Below are 15,986 nucleotides of genomic sequence, written 5' to 3' on the forward strand. Positions count from 1 at the left end.
GTTGAGAATAAGTTCTACTCATTCCTGCATACACATACATATACCTGTGTGTATAACCTATGTTTTAAGAATAAGCACAGTCACGCCTAATCAATTCTAATACTCATATATAAATCTAACCAAATTAGGAGTTTATTGAGATATTATTAGGTATGGTAGTATGTATTGAATTTTAAGTAAAATACTGATGTAAAAATTTCTTATTGAGTGGTGTAAAACATGAGTTTTATACCCCATCCTTATCAAATTTAGAGTCGTATTTATATATGTAATCATTTTAATATGTTTTATTATCATTTCCAAATAGCACATTTTCTCTTTTTTTAGTACTCTCACAAATGCTTTTCTAATTTTTATTGTCTCTAAGGCCCCAATTTTTTTATATCAAGCCATCTCGTTAGAAATGACAAAATATTTTTAACATATTATATTCAACCTATCATACTCTCGTGGATTTTTCACATCTTAAAATGGGGACGGACGCTCATAATTCAATTCCACTTTACCTTGTTGTCATCCCTAATTCAAGTACCTAGTTCCTGTATCCATTCTAGAACGTAATTATGGTACACAACTTAAATTGAACCTAAGTTTGGGAATAAAGCAAAAAATATATATTAAAAAAACTAATTACAGTGAAAGAGAAGGAATGTGAAAATTGATGAGTAACTCTCTGGTAGTCTTAACGGCAATAACGGTAAAGTACAAGGACAATCGTGTCACTCGCGGACTTGCCGTTGGAATCTCTCTCTTTCTCTCTCTCTTACAAGACATGTATTATAGGACACACCCACGTTTACATTTTTGGCCAAAGAGAGACACACACAGAGATTTTAATAATTATCCATGAATGTAAAATTTTTGGTATTATAAATTGGGTTCGGACAAGCCAAAACACTCCATCTCTTGCTTCATTCCAAAACAGAGATTTACCTCACAAACTTAGAAAGAAGATAGAGATAGATAAATACTAAATAGAGAGAGAGAAAGAGAAAGCTTTCTTTGCTTTAAGAAAATACGATCCCCTTCTTGTAAGTAAGTCTCTTCTCTATTCCTTTCTTTTTAGTACTTATCTTTTCGGATAAATTCCTTTCCTTGTGCTTGTACTTTCTGTCTTTGAAGTTCTTTGTTTCATAAAAAAGGTGAACTCTTTTTTCATGGGTCTTTCTCCTTTTCCCTCTCTGTTCTACTTTCTGGGTACTTTTTCCTCGTTTTTATGCTTTGGAATGTTTTTGGAGAAGCTTTCTATATTGGGTTTCCTTTTATTTTCTTTGATTGTTCAGCTTTCTATTAGTTATGCAGTTTTATAAAAGCCTCTTATTGTTCATATATATAAAGATACCTCACTTTTTTAAATCCTTCCCTTTCTTCCCTCCTTAACTTTCAAACTCCTTTCTCCTTTTCAAAAACTTTGTACCTATTGCTTTTTATTCTTTGCAAATTTTTTTGAGCCTTAAATTGTGCTCCTTGTCCTCTCTTTGAGGGGTCCAGTTTCTCCTGTTTTGTTTTGAATAAAAAAAAAGAACTCCATGTTGGCTCTTCTTTTTTGTTTGGTGATTCCCTTATTCAAATAGCTTGCTTTGTTTTTAATAAGAATTGGTTTTGTTTTCCAGGAACTCTATTGAAGGAAAAGAGCTTATTCAAGGAGTTTTTTATTTTTTTCAGGCTTGGATACAGATATATTTCATTGGAAAGATTTTAGTTCGTTTGGTGGGTATTGATAATTTGAGGATGGGGGATCACTTTGTGTTACTGGTGGATCGATTGATCACTGAATCCACATTAGAAGCTGCAATTGAGAGCAGAAACAAGTCTCTGCAAGCCACTTCCTCAGTGGTAATCATTGACGAGAAGAAAATTGGTCACTCTTCCAAGAAGGTGGATTTTGCATCTCCTGGGAAATTGGTGGAATGCAGGATATGCCAGGATGAGGATGAAGATTCAACTATGGAGACACCCTGCTCTTGCTGTGGTAGCTTGAAGGTTAGTCAGTTGCCCTCTCCTTCGATGCTAACCTTTAATTTGTTTTATAATGTTTAAGTACTTGTATTTTGGGCTTCCTAGTCTGTCCCTTATGTTCTTCATGTTGATTTGTACAAACCCAGAATTTAACTGATTGTCAATAGCAAAGTTGTATGTAGAGTTGTTTTATTGATTTGGTATTAGTCTTAAAAAGATTTGGGGTAAATTAAACTTTTCGTCCCTGAAATTTGGGATAAGTTCGATTTTGGTACTCTAGATTTAAAAGGTTTTAATTCAGTCCTTCAAATTTCAGAAAAGGAAAAATTCGTCCCTCCATCTATTTTCCATTCATTTCTTGCTTGCATTTTTGCTCCCTTAAGATATGAGGTTGGTTCGATTTTAGTCCTTATATTGGATGCTGATAGTAATGTAAATGGGAAAATAGATGAATAGGCTAAATTGTTTCCTTTTTGAAATTTGAGGGACCAAAATATAATTTACCCAGAGAACTAAATCGATTTAGTGCTACCCTACAATTTATTTTTTGCAAAGATTGACCTTTATTATCTTGATATATACTTGACACAGCAAGTCAACCCCCCAACCCACTCACACACAATATATATATATATATATATATATATATATATCCTCTTCATGGAATTGATTAGTTTTTGACATGTCACACGTGACTGAAAAAAAAAATCACCAATATAAAATCGAAAATTCCTAACTTGACGGACTTAAGCTAAGCTTTTGGCTTCTTTTGATCAATGCAAGTAATGATTCTGGGAAATTCACAAGATTGGATTTGCATGCGCAAGTTTTTTTATGCTTGTTGAGAAAAAGGAGGGGAAAAAAACTTATAGGCCTCTCCACATGTAGGAAAAGTAAACTTGATGTTCACATATCAAAAGATGCAATTATCTAAGTGACTTAGCACGCTGTCATCATAATCATCATGTACACATCAACCCCACCAGCATCAAATAATCTCTTTTTTTTTGGTGGGGTGGGAGGGTTTGACATAGAGTCACAGATAGGGCCTTTGTGTTGGATGTGGATTAAGACAGTCCAGCATAAACTAGAAAGAGGTGCTTTGCATGGATGTGGATCATGAAACAGAAAGGTCTAAATTAGGGAGTTTTTAATTGCAGATCACTTTTCTAATCTTTGTAACTGTGGCTGAATCTTTAAATCATGGTGCATATTCCTTAACTTGGTAATGAAGACTTCACATGGTGGCTACTATAATGCTCCTTTAGCTTTAGCCATCAATCCAGTATTTTTGGCAATTCTTGTCTTCTTTTCAAATTGTTGCTTGAGAAGTGTTGAGATGTTGTCTCATTTCACCTCAATAGAATGAGAGTACTAGAGGACTCAACTGATGGTTTCATTTACCATGTAAAGTATGATTTGTTCAAAAACATGCCTTTCTTATTTATTTGATTTTGCCACTGCATAACTGGTTTTAGTGCAAAATGTCCCTGTCATATTCATTTGTTTCTTGATTGTTGCAGTATGCCCACCGTAAATGTGTACAAAGGTGGTGTAATGAGAAAGGTGACACTATGTGCGAGATATGCCACCAGGTGATTTATGGTCTTTTAGTCATGCTTCTTAATAGTTTATTTTCACCTTTCCTTCACTGAACAGTGAGTTTTGTCTACTTCATTATCTGTATAATATTCTATTTTGCATTTCCCCAATCATTACAAATTTAGCTAATTACTAAGATTGAATTCTTGAATTTCAGCAATTTAAGCCTGGTTATACTGCTCCTCCCCCACTGTTTCGATTTGGGCGTGTTCCAATGAACTTTAGGTAATCTTTATATGAACTTTCTGATATATATTTCATTGCCTTTAATTTGGAATGTGAGTTTTTTTTTTGTTTTTTTCAACTTGACCAATGTACTTATGTGGTGGTTTTACCAGGGGAAATTGGGAGATATATCGAAGGGACTCAAATAGTCCCCGTGTTATAGCAATGGTTTCAGCTAACCGCAGTTTCCTAGAGCCTGACTATGATGAATACTCGGCTTCTACTACAAGAAGTTTGATGTGTTTCCGTTCAGTTGCTCTCATTGTACATACACTCTCTCTCTCTCTCTCTCTCTCTCTGCGTGTGTGTAAAAATTCTATTCAATGTTTTAAAATGGTAACCTCTAACTTAAAAAAAAAAAAAATGGTAACGTCTAACCTATATATAGGTTAGATCTAGTTGTAACAAGTCCTCTTCAGAATCATTGATCCATTGCGCTTCTTGTTTGCAGTTCATGGTTCTTCTGATTTTACGGCATACTCTTCCTCTCATAATTAGTGGAGGCAATGGTTATTCTTTCCCGCTATCTATGGTAAGCTTCTTCGTTTGCCATTTCATTTCATGAAAACAAAGATGAAACCTCAGTTGTAGATAAGTACAATTGCATACCATTCTTTGCAGTTGTTATTTCTACGAACAGCTGGAATTATCCTGCCAATTTACATTATGGTGAGAGCAGTAACTTTTCTCCAGCGCCGCAGATACCAACAGGTTAGTTCCTATTATGGTATCACCTTTCACTTCTTTTCTAATTTTGAAAGTTTTCTGCAACCTTAAACCATCTAATAGCCAATTCTCATTGAAGTTTATTTTTCAATTTTCTTGTTCTGGTGGGTGACATTAGGAGCCTTCCATTTCACCAATCGCTTCATCCGATGATGAAACTGAGGATTCAACCTTGCAGCCCCAGCCTCATATCATTCGTGTTCAGGTGTAGCCGCTGCAATTGAAGAAAATTTGGTCTTGGCTTGTGATTAGTAGCATCTTCCAATCTTTATATTAGTCTTGTTTCAAGGTGAAATGAATGGAAATTGGGATAAGATACTTTCAAAGGACAAGTATGATTCTCCTTTGCCATCTCTCAGACCAAGAGGCAACACTTTAAACAATTATAGAGCAAATTTCTATTGGATGTAGTTTTTAACATATGCACTTCCCTTGCTGCACATCCTCTGAATACTTTGTACAGTCAGAAAAGTACCCAACTGTATATACATATGATATACCAAAAGAATACAAGCCAATATTGTATTAAAGGTGAAGAATATTGTTGTATGTCTGTATTGTAAATACCCCAGTTGGCATTCATGTCTCAAAGACTGATACTAGTCAGTAGAACAAGTTAATGAAGCAAGACAAGCTGCATAAGTTAATCTTTTACTTCAAAATCTTCTCTCATTTTGCACTGTTTCCCTATTAATGGACACATGGATACAAAAAAAATTAGGATATGCTCCTCTTAGAAGTTATTTAGTGCACTCTTTCCTCTTTTATTTCTCGCTATGAAGGTCTCCAACAGCCAAACATGGTCACAGCACAGAAACAACAATTGTAAAAAGTTAAATACCACATACATGATGCATCCATCCATACCAGGGATTTGATATTACAATTTTCTAACTTCGTTTGTTTTTCGAGATATATGTCTTACCTAGAAATCTATCACATACCATCAAATGGGAATATATCTTCTTTTTTTCAACTTGCACTTTACGACTTTGGTCTATTAAGTATCAATTTTTTTCAACACAACCTAAACTTCCGGCTATTTCTGTTAGCTGGATTGTCATTGAGACCTAACACTCATAAATGATGTCATTTTGTAATTTACTTCCGCACTCATTCTAGACTCTCTTTTTTTTCCTTTTCTTTCTCCTTTTTCTTTGCTACTTCTCTTAGCAAGAGACAAAATGGATACTGTACGAGTTTGATTGATTTTGAAGAAAAAAAAAAAAGGTTACATAAAACATGATCCGAAAGTTTGGTGACCAATTTGTAAAAGATAAAAATAAAACAATAAGAATCAAAATGAAAATAACTCCAAACTTATAAATGTGTAATTCACCCTATTTTCCGACTAGCACTGAAATTTAACATTATTCAGTGTTCCAGAAGATGGTGAAAGGGGGTCATAATTACGAATTGATCATTATTTCTTCAAGCCGCCAATACAAGTCACCACTACTTAAAAAGTAAAGAGAAGTAAAATACAAAGAAAGACAAGTTTTATTAATAAGTGGATGATGTAACAATCAGGTCAAAGTCTGCATGAAGTCCAAATCCAAATCCTATGGAGTTGCCAATCATGACTCCATATTTCAAATAGAGTACATACAAGGTCATTACTCTTCTTCTAATCCCTCGTCTAGGTCCGTATGATTAACAAAAAGTAAACTTCAAAAAATTTATTTAAAAAAAAAAAAAAGGCACAAATCTAGTGTGATTCTCTGTCAAAATTATGATTGTGATAAAAATCTGTACAGTCCATTTTAATTGAAAACCAAAAAAAGGTTTTGAAAGAGGATACAGAAGAGGACCTCAAGCAGGGTATTTGGTACAAGTCTTTCATCTGGACTCCCTCCCTATTCAGAGACTGATTTAACCTGGCTGTTGCCTGTATGTATTTTTTCCTCCTAACAATCTTTAGTTCCAGCTTTTTCTTGGCCTGAAAAGTTGCGGAACAAAAACAAAATAAGCAAATGAAAAAACCTCCTAACAACCCCCCTTCTCTCTAGCTCTCTCGCTCTCTTTTTTTTTCCTCCCTCACCCCCATTTTTTTTTTCCTTATGATTTGCTTCTTTAAACCCTTTTGAAAGAGCTCATTACCCTCCTAATTATCATATTTCTTTATAAGAGTGTAGTTGGTGAAAATACTTCCGACTTTTCTGCTGTGAACGCCAGTAGCAAGCAAGTGCTCCGAATGCACAGCTAGCAACAGCAATTGCCAATGCAGCTCCCAAAGGCACCACAAAAGCATTTGTTGAGACCACCAAATCATCAAGAGCCGCACCAGACTTATCACTTTCATGATTATTCTTGTCCTTGTATATAGACACTAGCTTTTTCCCATAGTAATCAGTCAAAAATTTGAACACCTCATCCTGGTCCCACTGAATTCCACTCTGGCTTTGGGATTGACGGCAGGAAGAGCAAAGCTGCTTTGGAGGCCAAATCATCTTTGGAAATTTAGGATCCCCAGTTTGTAGAGTGGCTTCTTCTTTGATTAATCTCTCATTGACCTTATTGTGTGCACTCCACAACCAAAGGGCAAAGTCACGGGTTTTGTTGAAGGGACTAGAGACACTGAAAATCAAAACTATTCACTTTTAGCTTAAGTTAGCTGAAAGAAGCTTAAAGGATTTGAAATAGGACAAATTTTCCTTCAAATTGGTTTGGAGGGAAGTTCTTCCAACCTACTACATTGCAATTGAAAGGACCATCCATTTGTACTTCTAATCATTCAATAATGAACCATTTAATGAAAATATACATGAATGGTCATATGAATCACCACATAATGGTTTGTAGGAGATTCCTTTGGTTTGGAGGAAAATTGTCCTTCGAAATATGCATTATTTATTAGAAGCACATACCTTGAACACATCTCATAAAAATGTTGGCGACATTCCTCACAAATAAAGAAGTTGTGTACAAATTCACAAATAGCTTGAAATGCAAACTGGCTCTCTCCATCCTCAATTCTCACAGAGAGTGAATGCAGCAAAACCCATAATCCACAACTACAGAAAGAGAAGAAAGCTTCTTGTCAAAAGAATACCACTGATAATAATTCCCATAGTTGGGAGGAGACTTTAGTGGCGAGGCTATAACAACCAATAAAAGCAGCAGCTAATGTTTAAATTTGCACTTGCATTAGTGATTGCAGGTAATCATATGAATAACATGTAATCAGTGGAATTGTAAACTTGTAGTACAGGAGGCAAAACTGTGTATGACATCATGGGAAAGCACCATCAGGATACCATCTCAATCTCATAAGCACCTTCTTACTCTCAAAATCAAAATTTACTATATAGAAGAAAAGGAGAAGAGAAACACATGCAGCAAAAAGAAATTTATTGTCTCCTTTTGTCTATATTAAAGAAAAAAAAATTATACTACAAATTGAAAGTTAACTTTTAAGATGTGTTCATACATTACACACACAACACACTAATTTGTCTTAAATATAAATTACTTTTACGTTTCATTTGTACCCAAAAAAACACATAAAACATAAAAAGACAAAAAAGGATTTCTTGTTTCCTGAAGAAACTTCCAGAAAGCAATAAGCAGTAGCTTCACCTTCATCTTAGGACACATCAAAAAATGGTACAATGGTAAAGCCAACTACTAATCCCCACCACATAGTATTCACAAATATGAATTCACAGCATTTCCTTCTAAATCATTCAAATAAGTGAGCAGAAAATAAATTTAACTATCCACATCTCCATTATGCGCTTCTAAAAGAAACATTCCACACATAATGTCTATTTTAATCCTTCCTTCCAATGTATGACACAAATAGAGATAAGTGTAGTTATAACAGCAATTCAGAAATATATGCCTATCACATTAAACCAGGTATCTCCTAGATGAAGAATTCTGTAAAAGGTCAGGTGTACAGTTTTTTTTTTTTTTTCACTTCTCTGGGAGATCTTGTAATTTTGTGAAGGCAACCACGTGTAAAATTCTAAATATTAAAATGTGAAAAAGATACATGCTCAGAAAACCAAACCGTTAATCAAAATTTGGAGTATGCAAAACAAACCATACCTAAAACCCCTAGTATCATTCTTGCTGCCACGGCAGAACATCTGCAAAAGAACATGCAAAGACAATATAAATGGTTAGGGATTTGCTTCCAGTAATAAAAAATAACATCACAAGAAAACTGAACCAAGCTAGCCAACATATAACCATAGAACATAAGAATGGATATATTCACTGCAAAAGCCAAGGTATTAGACAACTAGCTAGTTATAGGCATCTGAAAACTGACAATCTCACTATCAAGGCATTTAAGTATCCCAAACTAACTTGGCACATCACTCACCTCAGCAGAGACTCAATAAATGGCTTAAGCACTGATGCTCGGCAAACAATAAAATCCACCAATATTATTAGTCAAATCGTATCAAATTTGTATACAGTTTCAACCCCCTCAAGGCTTTCAATATCATCAAATCAGCAACTACATAAAATTTCATATAAGTGGGTGAAAAGAGTTTTCACAAAATCAAAGGAACTCATTGCTAGACAGGACATCCAACATTTTACGTCTACTGAATTGTCTGAAATGATATTCTCACAAATCTCATTTAATTTTTCAAATTGAGACAAGAGAATGAGAAAAACATCAGAAGCAGAATCTGCTAGGCTTAGAGCATATTTTATGCATGAAATATTGATTAATTTCCAGAATGAAATTGGGCATTTCTATGAATCTAACTTGAACTATCTTATGTTAAAGGTCCTGGCCAAAAGCTCATAAGCAAGCTCAAAGTTTGACCCAATCGAATTGCATTGATTTAAATACAACAGTACAAGAAACAGTATTCAATGATAACAGTTATAGGCCAGGTTGAAAGTTGAACAGCCAGAAGTACTGGAGGACCCAAATACACTGACATATATGGATTAAAACATTGCAGATACAATATTCTACAATTTCCGGAAAGGCTTTAATGCCAGTGAGATATAGAATTTCATGAGCCAAGGAGCTTGAAACTGATACCCTCCAGAAGCAATAAAAGGGAAACAAAAAGACTTTATTTTTATTATTTTTCCTTCAACACAAACTTAAGACCTTGATTATTGATCCCTAAGCATAATTCATGAAGTGGACCAAGCTTGATTAACTCCAAACAAACCTTAATTATAAGAACATCAAGGTAAAACTAGACCCGACCCATAACATAAAACTAAAGTCCTTCATAAAACCCATAAACCTGACCTAATTCTAGATTTAACTTGAATAAGCGAAATGAACCTAATAGTAATTAACCAAAAGTCAATAAATTATTAAACTCTAACATAACTTCTAGCTTTAATTAACCAGCATTAGAGTTTCCCTTTTTTGATGCTCTTTCATCCATCTTTTGCATCTAGAATTTGCTCATCACTCATGATTGCATCAATGATGAATGAAGCTTAGCAATCTTACTGCTTATGATATTTTTCACTTACATAAAGAGGAAGGGTGGGGGGGGGGGGGAATCTATAGTTAGAAGTGCATTATTTATTGTTTATGACATTCAAAATTGATAAAAGTTTAGCCAATGCCACTGTACTAAACCAGATGCTGACAATTGTAAAAGAAATCATAAAAAGTAACTGGGAAAAAAAATGTTGATACATATTTGTTCCTCTAAAATGGAATCAAGATTATATCAGCCAATACGAAAACCTAGGTAGAAAAGCATCTCTTAAACCCTGACTGTACAACAGATAATATTGATACATTATATATAATCATAGAATAGCATAATAAAAATGTTAATAAAGGAAATGAAGGCCTTTGAGTGTCTACCCAATATCCACGAGGAACTTCTTTTCCACAAATCTGAATATTCCCCAGTGCACCCTTTCCATCATTATTTTCCTTCTTACTAGTTGAGTCCATGTCTAACGGGCACAATTCATCAAAGTTTACAAGGACCTCTGCACTTCCCATACGGCACCTGCCACATATATCTAGAGTGAAACAATGAAGTAGCATGCTGGGCAGAGATAAGTGGCGTACTTCAAAGTTCAGTCTTATACCTTTTAGAAGGATGATGAGCCACCAAAAGTTGTAGAAACTTAATTAGTGAACCCCGGGTTTCTGATTTGATCATCTGCAACAAATGCATAAAATAGAGAGGTAGTATTCATTAATACCAATGAGCTTGATCAATAAAGCTAGACCAGAAAGCAAAAGGTTATACCTTGTGTTCTAAGATGATGTCAAAGGTCGTTGATGTTGCCTCCTCAACATCATACACAGCTCGTGCAATCTAACAAAATTCACAAGTTGCAAGAGTCAGTATCTTAATTTATAGAGATGAAACATTAATTTGTAAAACAAGCAGACAAATTTATATTTAATGCTCCCCAAATGACCTGTCCAGGGTCTGACACATTTGATGAAAGATGCTCATTTTCAAATTTCTCATCATCCAAGCCAAAAGAGCTGCAAAGTTTAAAGCACATTAGAATTAGTAGCAAGTATTTTGTTCAATTCCTTTTTAAAAATATCTGGTTATAAAAATGACCTTCATAAGTAATTCTAGATATCTCATACTTTTCTTTTTTGTTTTACTTAAAACGAATTCTGACTCCCCTCACAATCACAGAAAAGAAGAGAGAGAGAGAGGGGCGGTGGCAGTTGGGGGGGGGGGGGGGGGGGGGGGGGGGGCACAAGGCACATTTCATTGGTTAAAAAAATAAAACAAAATATTTGGCCAAGTACTGATGATACTCATTCCTTTGACAATTTACATAGTTGAAAAAGTAAAAACCAAGACATACTTAACCCCATTGTTAAGCATCCAGATATGTCAACAAAGAAAGGAAATAATAATAAAAGGTTGATAATATTGTGGATCTCTTATTGAAGTTTCCATTAATTTTAAAATTTCCCTATTTAGTATCTAGTAGCAAATGAGAAACTTCTCTAACTAGGGGCAAAATAAGGCACTCATCTTTGTGCAGAAGGCATTAGTTAAAGGACAAATTTCCTTTGCATTGAATGTATGCACCACAAATCTACAAAGTATGAGACCAATGAGCTATAGCTCAACTGGTACTTCCTCCTATAGTAGTGGGATGAAGGGTGAGGTCATGGGTTTAACACCCGCTAGGTGCATGTGTAACTTACCAATAAAAAGATACAAAGTGTGAGAACTTTCAAAAAACACACCATAAAAAAGTTAAATGTATATGTCATAAATCAAACATTGAAATAGTAAATTCTAACTTCATACCTGTTTCAAGTAAAACATATAGTACAATAGAATTATTACCTTCGAAAAGAAATAGATGTAAATACCTCATACCTGCCCATTTGCTTGTTGATCCAATTAAGCAATCGATCAGCTGTCCGTGCATCATCAATAACACGTATTTCATTTTTCTCTTGTTTAGGTTTCCAACCACCAGATACAAATTTAGAAGGAGGGGCCCAAAAGAGCATAGGATAATGATCCACAGAAAACTTATCACAAAGTTTACTGTTTATCTGTGCTGCCAAAAAAGTGAAAGGAGAATGACTAACCACCAAGTAAAAATAAATAGAGTTAAGTGTTATTTAAGAAACCCAATAAGAGGGATGCAATAAATCAAACATAGAAAAATATACTGTTGATGGTCAATCATGGTTATGGATTACTTGTCTGAAGTTCAGTTACCTTCTTTAATGGTATGGTTAAACCACCCCCCCCCCCCCCCCCCCCCCCTCTCTCTCTCCCTTCTTTTTCCCCAAAAAGAGCCCAATCCTAGACAGCATAAGTCATATCAATATTGAAGGGTTTTTTTTTTTTTTTTTTCAAATAAGTAATATCAACATTAAAGTTAATATTTGATAACTGATATTAATGAATGTTATCCAATTGTCAAGGAACAAAATGACTAAGGAAAATATCTTTCCAAAATAAAACAAAAATAAAAAATTGAGAAGAAGGGAGGCATTACAAATTACTATAGGTATTGTTGCCTTCTTTCTGTTCCAGATTGCAATTTTTTACTAAGTCCAAATTCACAGTGTTTTTGTCTTCTTTATGTCAGAGCATACAAACCAAATTTCAAGCTAATGACTTTGGACTCACCATGGTTAATCAACCTGTGAATCTGTGACTTCCAAGTCAGGTCCATCATGCGAGCTACATTCTCTTATTCACACTCACTCTGCCAACCATCAGCTCTGATACCACTCATTAAAGTGAAGGAAATTCTTCAAATGAGATCTAGATTCACATGATAGGACACCACATTCCCACTTTGGTTTATCTGAGACTTAGATATGGGGGCTCATGTACAAGCTGAACATCTCCACCTATTAACTTAAACTTTTAAGTTGGATACTCTAACATAATATCAAAATCCAGTTTGATTGTTCTTGGACTCGACATGCCATGCTTGTTAGGCTTTGTTTCATCTTTGGTTAGGCAATCAGGCCCATTTATCTCGATTTAGGTTTTGGTTGGACCAGGGGTATTAAGTTATCCCACATTGGTTGTGTTTGGGACTTGATATGGTTATTACCTAGTTGGGCCTCTCCAACTGCTAGCTTAGGCTTCTAGATTGGGTGCTCTAACATTGTACTCATCTATTATTTTGATCCAAGTAATGGTATTTAAGAGCAAAGACAAAATTCAACTACAGGAGTCATAGACAAAATAAATTCCTAATGGGACAAAAACAGTTCTGAAATTCACAACTTTTAGGAAAATATTAAACAGGAGCTAGCATAGGAGCCACCGAGGCAAGATAGAATCCTACAAAACCAGCATATTCAGAAAAATCATTCTCATGTTTCTCACAAAAATCATCCCCTAAAAAATCCCACCATCCACTAAGCGTGACAGAAGCCACAGATTTTGCCTTCTAATAGACCTAGGAGTTTATCCCAAATTTCAATCTAAAATTTCTTTATAATCATGACAAACCCTGTTGAGAGTATTATAAATTTACAGCAGGATATATTTCTGCTGTTGAGAATATATCACTGCAGATCATCCTTCATTGCCTATATGCTAGAAGAGCTCCACTCCAAGTTCTCTAGTTTACAGTTGAGCTGTGTCTATCAGATGGTTTAGTTATTAGCACAACTGTAATTTGAGACAGGGTTATTGTGTTCCTTTGGTGGCTTTACTGATATGAATATGCAAAGAAGTCTGAATAACTTGTCATGACCATCAATCAATAAGCTTATCTGTTCCAAACAATCAGCAGATTTGACAGACTTTCAGACACAATAGGACAAATGAAAAGATCACACTAAAATCAAAGAAGCACAGGCAGCAAAAGTCAAAGGAGTACTATTGAATTTAAGCCAGTACATAGAGAAAATGACTTAATCCGGACTTGTTTGAGTTTAATTAACCTTGCATTTATAAAAGATAGTTTAGCACCCTGTAAAACAGGATCCATTTTTTATTTATGATTCATCAACTCCATGTAATTAGGGAATCAGATTGGAGTTAATGATTAATGGATGAAATCAATTCCAACATGGAGAAAAACCAATAAAATCCAATAACCACAATAGTGTCGGTAATTGGATTTTAAAAGGAGATAAGAACAAAACTGAAAATGGACACAAAAAAATTAAACCCATTTCCTGGCCAGAGCAACAAAAGAAAATATTCTATTGTTTCTCTAGCAATCAAACAATAGTATAATTGTATAATTCATACTTCCAATTTATAGGATTTCAAAGTGACATGAAATTGTAGATGGGCAGGATCAGTTCCAAATCTGAAGAAATTATGGGATACTTAGATACATAATAAAAATATATCAAGGGTTTACTTAGAGATGGAGGATTTCTATGATTGTGTCCTCCAAAAAATTCAGTAGTCATTCTCAGGATAGGAAAAAGGCACTAATATCTTCCACAGAAAGAAAATATCAAGAAAGTAATTCCCATTTCCCACACAAAAAATAATAAAATATGACCCCCTGTGAAGAAAGTAATTAAGAAAATTGGCAGCATAAATACCTTCAATGCACAGTCCACTCTAGTCATCAATATGATCCCCGGATGCACTGCATCAGGTCCATTAAAAAGCCTTGCAACTCTTTCGTAATGGGGCTGCACAAATTTATTTTCAATCAACACAACAACAAATAATAATACAGCGTCTCATTATGAATTATTGATCACAAATTTCAGCATATCATACCTTATAATTTCTGCAAGCAGGACACCTGCCAGACCAATTAAACCATGTCAAATAAAAATCAAACTCCACAAGACATACATATATCCAAGTTCGTTTTAACTTTTTTAACAAATGCACGCAATTACAGCAGCAAAGCCTTATTCCCAAAACCATGGGGTCAGCTCGGCTATGGATCTTCAACAGACTAATTGGAAAAGTAGTAAACCATTTCTTAATTAAAGAAAAACCCATTTGAAATTATTTAATCAGCTAATATATTTATATGGATTGCCTATTTCATAAGCTACCTAGATAACGCAATTTCATTCAAAATAATTACTTTTTAGTACAAATTTCAACACCACCAATGACCAAACACTATTTCTCACCAAAAAAAAAAAAAAAGTATTCCCTCAGAATTCATTCTATACCATAATTCAAAATCTAAAAATCCATGTCTTAGTTGCAAGCTCGTATTAAAAAAATAAATAAATAAATAACATTTGAAATTATCAAACAACCTTATACAAATTATTTAAAATTGCATAGATCTGAAAAAACAGACCAGTGAGCGAAGAATTCGACGACAGCAAAGGTGGCAGGCGTGTCTCTGAGAACAGCATCGAAATTCGTGACGTTTATATCGACAGCGTAATCGTGAGGGTGGAGATCAGCGACGACGTTGTCATTTTTATTGTTGTCTTCGATCGAACGAAGGAGCGACCGAGACGGCGAAGACGACGATGTCGTTTTTGGGATCAAGAAGAGCAGGAGACACAGAACCAGATTCAAAACCAGCAGCTGAGACATGTGGGGAATGAAACCTTTGTTTTTTTTTTTTTTTTTTTTTTTTTTTTGGTTTATGGACTAGGGTTTGTGTACTATGTAGTTTTGTAGTTTTGTTTGAGATTTTGTGTGTGTGTGTTTTGTAATAACTGAGATCTGCGTGAAGAAGCAAATTAGCTAGTGTTTTACAATCAGTGTTTGTTTGAGGAATGTGAAATTTCAGGTTGGAGTTGTGTTGTTGTTGTGCTTGTGCTTGTGCTTGTGTTGTCTTGTCCCTCTCTCTCCCTCTCCCCTGGCCTTGGACTTGACTGAATGAATGAATGCACAGTATTAGCACGAGCGGTTTTTTTCTTTTTTGGACAAAATTTAAGGAAAAGATTATAACTCAAAAGTGTTTTTTCAATTTTATTCAATGTTCATTTGATATAATTTATTTTTAGCTGTTTGAAAAAGTTATACTTGGAAAAAAAAACTGAAAATTAAAAATGCGATTTCAAATCATTAATACAAACAATCCTTCTCAAATCAAGTGGTTGTTTTGGTTAA

General features: G+C 34.6%; 2 protein-coding genes across 11 annotated transcripts; one reads left to right on the top strand and one right to left on the bottom strand.

Annotated features, from left to right (window-relative positions):
* Positions 1–830: 830 nt before the first annotated feature.
* Positions 831–5,166, top strand: LOC126715745 (uncharacterized). Of its 9 annotated transcripts, none has more exons than XM_050416569.1 (8): positions 831–1,031; positions 1,666–1,983; positions 3,483–3,554; positions 3,719–3,786; positions 3,900–4,050; positions 4,238–4,318; positions 4,408–4,497; positions 4,631–5,166. In XM_050416569.1, the coding sequence occupies exons 2-8, from the start codon at positions 1,732–1,734 to the stop codon at positions 4,721–4,723; spliced, it is 807 nt and encodes a 268-aa protein (XP_050272526.1). In that variant the 5' UTR covers positions 831–1,031; positions 1,666–1,731; the 3' UTR covers positions 4,724–5,166. The 9 variants fall into 9 exon arrangements, with proteins under 9 accessions (XP_050272526.1, XP_050272493.1, XP_050272507.1 ...); XM_050416536.1 differs by having other exon boundaries at positions 832–1,035; positions 1,614–1,983; XM_050416550.1 differs by having other exon boundaries at positions 832–1,035.
* Positions 5,167–5,994: 828 nt separating this feature from the next.
* Positions 5,995–15,764, bottom strand: LOC126715733 (sulfhydryl oxidase 2). 2 transcript variants are annotated; one of them, XM_050416503.1, is made up of 12 exons: positions 15,220–15,764; positions 14,676–14,700; positions 14,492–14,584; positions 11,829–12,010; positions 10,894–10,963; positions 10,719–10,787; positions 10,555–10,628; positions 10,322–10,472; positions 8,566–8,606; positions 7,380–7,526; positions 6,613–7,089; positions 5,995–6,451 (listed from the first exon to the last, which is right to left on the bottom strand). In XM_050416503.1, exons 1-11 carry the CDS (start codon positions 15,462–15,464, stop codon positions 6,624–6,626), a joined length of 1,563 nt encoding a protein of 520 aa, XP_050272460.1. In that variant the 5' UTR covers positions 15,465–15,764; the 3' UTR covers positions 5,995–6,451; positions 6,613–6,623. The 2 variants fall into 2 exon arrangements, with proteins under 2 accessions (XP_050272460.1, XP_050272468.1); XM_050416511.1 differs by having other exon boundaries at positions 6,661–7,089; positions 15,220–15,763.
* Between the last annotated feature and the right edge of the window lie 222 nt (positions 15,765–15,986).

Source organism: Quercus robur, chromosome 1 (assembly GCF_932294415.1).
Source record: "Quercus robur chromosome 1, dhQueRobu3.1, whole genome shotgun sequence".
In the NCBI taxonomy this organism is placed as follows: domain Eukaryota; kingdom Viridiplantae; phylum Streptophyta; class Magnoliopsida; order Fagales; family Fagaceae; genus Quercus; species Quercus robur.

Bases quoted from the DNA above. Each gene is read 5' to 3' on its own strand.
- LOC126715745 (XM_050416522.1), top strand. From the start codon at position 1,530: ATGTTGGCTCTTCTTTTTTGTTTG. The intron at 3,555-3,718 runs GTGATTTATGGT...CTTGAATTTCAG, and splicing joins TGTGCGAGATATGCCACCAG to CAATTTAAGCCTGGTTATAC. The intron at 4,051-4,237 runs GTACATACACTC...TCTTGTTTGCAG, and splicing joins TCCGTTCAGTTGCTCTCATT to TTCATGGTTCTTCTGATTTT.
- LOC126715733 (XM_050416503.1), bottom strand. From the start codon at position 15,464: ATGTCTCAGCTGCTGGTTTTGAATCTGGTTCTGTGTCTCCTGCTCTTC. The intron at 10,788-10,893 runs GTCATTTGGGGA...GAATTTTGTTAG, and splicing joins ATGTGTCAGACCCTGGACAG to ATTGCACGAGCTGTGTATGA. The intron at 7,527-8,565 runs GTATGGTTTGTT...CTCTTTCTGTAG, and splicing joins AATGATACTAGGGGTTTTAG to TTGTGGATTATGGGTTTTGC.